We start from the raw sequence: 6,588 nt of genomic DNA, 5'->3' as shown, positions 1-6,588 counted from the left end.
TCTCTCTCTCTAACCTGTCTCTCTCTCTAACCTGTCTGTCTCTAACCTGTCTCTCTCTCTCTAACCCTTCTATCTCTCTCTAACCTGTCTCTCTCTCTAACCCTTCTGTCTCTCTCTAACCTGTCTGTCTCTCTCTCTAACCTCTCTGTCTTTAACCTGTCTGTCTCTAACCTGTCTCTCTCTCTCTAACCCGTCTGTGTCTCTCTCTCTAACCCGTCTGTGTCTCTCTCTCTAACCCGTCTGTCTCTCTCTCTCTAACCCGTCTGTCTCTCTCTCTAACCCGTCTGTCTGTCTCTCTCTCTCTAACCCGTCTGTCTCTCTCTCTGTAACCCGTCTGTCTCTCTCTCTAACCCGTCTGTCTCTCTCTCTCTAACCTGTCTGTCTCTCTCTAACCTGTCTGTCTCTCTCTCTCTCTCTAACCCTTCTATCTCTCTCTAACCTGTCTGTCTCTCTCTCTAACCTGTCTGTCTCTCTCTCTCTAACCTGTCTGTCTCTAACCTGTCTATCTCTCTCTCTAACCCGTCTGTCTCTCTCTCTCTAACCCGTCTGTCTCTCTCTCTCTAACCCGTCTGTCTGTCTCTCTCTAACCCGTCTGTCTGTCTCTCTCTAACCCGTCTGTCTGTCTGTCTCTAACCTGTCTCTCTCTCTCTAACCTGTCTGTCTCTCTCTAACCTGTCTGTCTCTAACCTGTCTGTCTCTAACCTGTCTGTCTATCTCTAACCTGTCTGTCTCTCTCTAACCCGTCTGTCTGTCTCTCTCTCTAACCCGTCTGTCTGTCTCTCTCTCTAACCCGTCTGTCTGTCTCTAACCTGTCTGTCTATCTCTAACCTGTCTCTAACCTGTCTGTCTCTGTCTCTAACCTGTCTGTCTCTCTCTCTAACCTGTCTGTCTGTCTCTCTCTCTAACCTGTCTGTCTCTAACCTGTCTGTCTCTAACCCGTCTGTCTCTAACCCGTCTGTCTCTCTCTAACCTGTCTGTCTCTCTCTCTAACCTGTCTGTCTCTAACCTGTCTGTCTCTCTCTCTCTCTAACCCGTCTGTCTCTCTCTCTCTCTCTAACCTGTCTGTCTCTCTCTAACCTCTCTCTCTCTAACCCGTCTGTCTCTCTCTCTCTAACCCGTCTGTCTGTCTGTCTGTCTGTCTGTCTCTAACCTGTCTGTCTCTCTCTCTCTCTAACCCGTCTGTCTCTAACCTGTCTGTCTCTAACCCGTCTGTCTCTCTCTCTAACCTGTCTGTCTCTAACCTGTCTGTCTCTAACCCGTCTGTCTCTCTCTCTCTCTAACCCGTCTGTCTCTCTCTCTAACCTGTCTGTCTGCAGTGTGCAGGAGCTTTCATAAAAGTCAGGACAGGACAGACAGGACACATGGAGTCACTGCAAAGAGAATGTTTATCTCAGGCTAGATTTGATCAGTTTTACTGTTTTAAGCATCACATCAATGTCTTTAAAGGTTGTTTTATTAACCCTGTGGGTTTTACTGATCACTGTCTTGGTTATTGTTCTTTTTTTATTAAAAACGTCAGATTGAGCAGTGCTTATTGGCATTTTAATGCTCACAGAGTGAATGTATTCAGCAGTGGTGGTGTTTTGCTGGAAAACATCTTTAGGGGTTTTAAAGAGTTTTTTACTAAACAGGTTTTTATTTGTGGTTTTAAATACACTCAACATCAGAAGAACAAATGTCAGCTGCTAAACTTTGTCCTGGGTCAGGCTAAGATGGCCGTGTACGTGAGCAGGAGAAAAAAGGTGGAGACAGATCAAGCCGTCAATGTGAAGATGTTGTTTGTGAAAATGATGAAGTCCAGGTTGTTGTTAGATTTCAGTTTTTACAGAGCAAATCAGGACTTAGAAACTTTTTTGTCAGTGTGGGCTCATGGCAGGGTGCTGTGTTCTGTCCAGGCTGATCAGCTGGTGTATGCTGATGTGTTGACGATATAAATGTATCGTGCGTGAGCGAATAGCGACTAATAAAAGTGTGTTTTGAAAAATCAAAAAAACAAAAAAAAAAATCTCTAACCTGTCTATCTCTGTCTCTAACCTGTCTGTCTCTGTCTCTAACCCGTCTGTCTGTCTCTGTCTCTAACCTGTCTGTCTGTCTCTGTCTCTAACCTGTCTGTCTGTCTCTAACCTGTCTGTCTCTCTGTAGATTCTGAGCAACGTGGAGTCCAGTTGCAGCGTCTCCTCTCACTTCTTAGACTTCCTGTCGTCTCTCGGTTGGCCAGTGGAGGCCGGGCGACGACAGGTGGGTGGGTTCAACAGTTCAGGTCAGTGCTCTGATTGGCCCCCTGTCAAACACATGATACTGATTAACAGGACACTGTTAGGGACAGAGGCTACCTGAGGTTGCTCTGTGCAGCTGATTGGCTGTTTTCTGTCTCCCAGATTTCCCTGTAGTGCTGGGTGAGAGTGGAGGGGGGGTGTTTAACGGTGAGAGATTTGTCCTGATGTATGCCGACGCTCTGACTGAGATCACCTTCATCGTCCCATCATCTTCATCACACGGTCAGTGTCTGGAGATCTGAATACTGATGTCAGGACTGGGTGCTGAGTGCAGACAGAGACACAACATACGGACCACATACGGACAGGTGTGACCACATACGGGTGACCTCATATGGACAGGTGTGACCTCATACAGACAGGTGTGACCACATACGGGTGACCTCACACGGACAGGTGTGACTTCATATGGACAGGTGTGACCTCATACGGACAGGTGTGACCTCATACGGACAGGTGTGACCACATACGGGTGACCTCACACGGACAGGTGTGACCACATACGGGTGACCTCACACGGACAGGTGTGACCACATACGGGTGACCTCACACGGACAGGTGTGACTTCATATGGACAGGTGTGACCTCATACGGACAGGTGTGACCACATACGGGTGACTTCACACGGACAGGTGTGACCACACACGGACAGGTGTGACCACACACGGGTGACTTCACACGGACAGGTGTGACCACACACGGGTGACTTCACACGGACAGGTGTGACCTCACACGGGTGACCTCACACGGACAGGTGTGACTTCACACGGACAGGTGTGACCTCACACGGACAGGTGTGACCACACACGGGTGACCTCACACGGACAGGTGTGACTTCACACACGGGTGACCTCACACGGACAGGTGTGACCACATACGGGTGACCTCACACGGACAGGTGTGACCACATACGGGTGACCTCACACGGACAGGGGTGACTTCATATGGACAGGTGTGACCTCATACGGACAGGTGTGACCACATACGGGTGACTTCACACGGACAGGTGTGACCACACACGGACAGGTGTGACCACACACGGGTGACTTCACACGGACAGGTGTGACCTCACACGGGTGACCTCACACGGACAGGTGTGACCACATACGGGTGACTTCACACGGACAGGTGTGACCACATACGGGTGACCTCACACGGACAGGGGTGACCTCACACGGACAGGTGTGACCTCATACGGACAGGTGTGACCACATACGGGTGACTTCACACGGACAGGTGTGACCACATACGGGTGACCTCACACGGACAGGGGTGACCATTTAAGGCTCTGTGTGTAAAATATGTTAACCTAAATGTATAACCTTTTGATTAATTGTTTTTCTTTTTGTTTAAAGCGGTTCATTTGTCAAAGAGTCCAGAGGAGATGGAGCCTCCGACTGAGCTACTATCCAACCTGCAGAGTCATTCTGAACTCAGCCAGGACTCTGCCCCCCATCCCACAGTACAGACCTTCAAAATGAAAGCTTATTTTATCTGATTATTAATTATCTGTCTTTCTGTCTGTCTCTGACCTGTCTCTCTCTCTGGTCTGTCTGTCCAGGGTTCTCCAGTTGAAGACTTGAACTCTTTTGGTCTTCCGTGGTCGGTCTCTGGCTCTGAATGGAAGCTCCTGATAGTCTGGGTCGAGCACTTGGAGGATATCGGTAACTAACTTTCTAACAAACACTTTCTATAAAACTGCTAACAAGTGTTGTATTCACTTTAGAAATACTACCTGTAGTATTCTGTCAGTACAATGACTACTAACTTTAGTTCAGTACTAATATCTACCTTCAGTGTCACTGTGTGCACCAGCCACAGGAGATCAGCTGTCTGATCTCAGAGGGAATAAAATGTAAACAAACAGCTCAGCAGGGACTGGGAACAAACAGATGCATGATGGGAGGTCACATATCTAGGCTCTGACTTCATCACTGACAATGAACCAGGTCATCTTCATCTTTGTGGTGTGCTGAAGTGAGAACAGATCTTTGACTTTGTGTTTCAGAGAGTTTCCCTGTGTCTGACCTGCTGACGAGGACAGAACCACAGACCAGGTAAACTCAGCCCCAGTCTCGTTAATCAAGGAACCGAAACTGTATGACTGAGACACCCGTCTGTCTCTCTGTCTGCCTGCCAGTGCGGCAAACGTCCAGGTGATCTTCATCCACCCTCTGAAAACTGGACTCTACCGGATCTCGTTCCACGGAAACACCACCAGCAAGTTCGGTTTGGTCGTCCCATTGGTCAACGGGAGTGTGGTCAGCAAGAGGTCTCTGGGTATGTCTGCCTGTCTCACTGTCCTTCTTTAGACAGGAATGCTCCACATTACTCAAAGCTTGAATATGACTAAAAACAACATAACTTCTGTTCACTTCCCTCTGATGAAGACATGAGCACTGGCTCCGATCTGTGTAACCATCTTATTGGATGTTCAGTTCTAATGCCTACCTGAGTCACACTCTACACACTTACGTCATGCAGACACAGAGGTCATTCTGTTTCTAGGTAACTGCACCTAAAACCTTTACCCATCCAGGTCCCCTTAAAAACTCCTTCAGATAATTGCGGTCACCATCATCTTCCATTACTGTTCCTGTCACAGGTTTGTGTGGTGAGGCAGGTTGGCAGACCCAAAGGCAAAAGGTTTATTAACAAAAAAAAAGCGAGCACACTTTCTGGTAGAGTGGCTGATAAGAGTCCAAAAACAAAGTAATCCAAAGAAAGCAGGGAAACACGACGAGTAAGGCTGGCAACACGACAACATGAGACAGAGGGTATACACGCGACAATGACTGAGGGAAACAAGCAAGGATATACACACACACACGGGGTTAACGAGACACAGGCAGGCAGAGAGAGAGCGGGGGAAAACAGAGAGGCTGACATGCAGAGGGATCACTGGGGTAACAGACATGACACAGGTTACTGAACTCTAGACGACAGACAAGACAGAACCCCAATACCCAACAGACCAAAATAACAGATAATAAACTGACCAAACTCAAAAGTGCAAAACATGGCATGGCTGTGACAGTTCCTCTGCTTTAGACTAATCAGGAGCACTTTCAATAATCAAACATCTTCAGGTGCATATTTTTATTTAGGGGTTGTCCCAGGACAAGTTTAAATTTTTTTATTTTCACAAAACACCATATTTCTGTCGCTGCAGCTGTGTGTTGAACACTCTGTTTCAGCTACAGAGTGAAGCATCTCATTCTATTCAATCTTTGTTGGACGTTGCACATGTGCAGTACCCATGTGCAGTAAGGACTACTGGCCAATCAGAAGCAGAGCAGGGCGGGTCCTGACAAGCCGGTAAACACGACTTCGGTTCAGCTGGAAACGAACACTAACTGAAAAAGATATTTCTTTCTTTCGGTTTCCAGGTTTCCTGGTTAGAGAGATGGTCATCAATTGTTGCCAGCGGCGACGTCTGGAAAGTGACAGCACCCCTCCGCCCCATGTCAGAAGGAAGCACATGATCAGTGACATCATCCTTCGCTACCGCAGCCGCCGCTCTGAACCTGCCTTCTACTCCGGCCTGTTCCAGGACCCCTGACTCCACCTGTCGAGACTATTAGAGCTGACTGCGATACTTTTGCATAGTTGTCGGGTTCCACAATCAGGGGACGTTCTGCAGTCGATTATTGTCATTTACATGATGATTTTTAGCTTTATTTGCTTCTGTTACATTTCTTGCCACCTGTAATGCAAAACGAAGAATATTCTTCTGAGGGAGAACCCCCCAGGCCCCAGTATCAAATATTTAATCAATAAATATTAAAACAAAAATATTTCTGTCTTGTTCAATATTGTGCAATGTTAATGTGATCTAATGTGAGCCCATAAATGTCCACACCTCTTCTCAGCACAGCCCGTGGCTGTGTGCCATGCTGTAGTGACACTGATGATTACTGGTTCAATGAAAGGTCAATGATTATAATCATAAGGGCATCTAAAGTGAGACTGTCAGACATTGTTTTTGTAGCTAACTTTGGCTGAGGTGAGCTTATTTTGTCAGCATGGCGTTGGCTAACCGCACGCTGCTGGAGGCTGCTTGTCCTTGAGTTGTGTACGCCATGGCCACCTGGGATCACCATGGAGCCGGTAAATGATCCACGGCAGCGCTCAGCTGGTTTGGGGGAATATCACACGGACGCATGGTGTCTCGGGGAGGGAGGGGTGTCCGACCGACTTAGGTGGGCCGCCCGGGTCCAGCTCTGTGTGGAAAGCACTGTGGTCTGTGTGTCCTGTAAAAACCTCACATTCATCATGTAGCAGCTGATTGGCCCTACTCCTCCCCCCCTCC

At 47.9% G+C, this 6,588-nt stretch overlaps 1 protein-coding gene across 1 annotated transcript in view; it reads left to right on the top strand.

The window, feature by feature from the left end:
• The window catches only part of LOC123987206 (ral GTPase-activating protein subunit beta-like), a 55,726-nt gene extending 49,653 nt beyond the window's left edge, over positions 1 to 6,073 (top strand). Inside the window, exons 26-32 of the mRNA XM_046075873.1 lie at positions 2,143 to 2,260; positions 2,379 to 2,498; positions 3,632 to 3,738; positions 3,838 to 3,940; positions 4,285 to 4,333; positions 4,417 to 4,556; positions 5,666 to 6,073. Of these exons, the coding sequence (XP_045931829.1) occupies positions 2,143 to 2,260; positions 2,379 to 2,498; positions 3,632 to 3,738; positions 3,838 to 3,940; positions 4,285 to 4,333; positions 4,417 to 4,556; positions 5,666 to 5,838 (810 nt within the window). The 3' untranslated portion in view covers positions 5,839 to 6,073. The remainder of the gene's footprint in view (positions 1 to 2,142; positions 2,261 to 2,378; positions 2,499 to 3,631; positions 3,739 to 3,837; positions 3,941 to 4,284; positions 4,334 to 4,416; positions 4,557 to 5,665) is intronic.
• Positions 6,074 to 6,588: the final 515 nt, after the last annotated feature.

The sequence above is a fragment of the Micropterus dolomieu genome, linkage group LG18, assembly GCF_021292245.1.
Source record: "Micropterus dolomieu isolate WLL.071019.BEF.003 ecotype Adirondacks linkage group LG18, ASM2129224v1, whole genome shotgun sequence".
Taxonomy (NCBI): Eukaryota; Metazoa; Chordata; class Actinopteri; order Centrarchiformes; family Centrarchidae; genus Micropterus; species Micropterus dolomieu.
The sequence above is the reverse complement of the archived record's forward strand: the minus strand, read 5'-3'. Positions and strand labels throughout refer to the sequence as shown.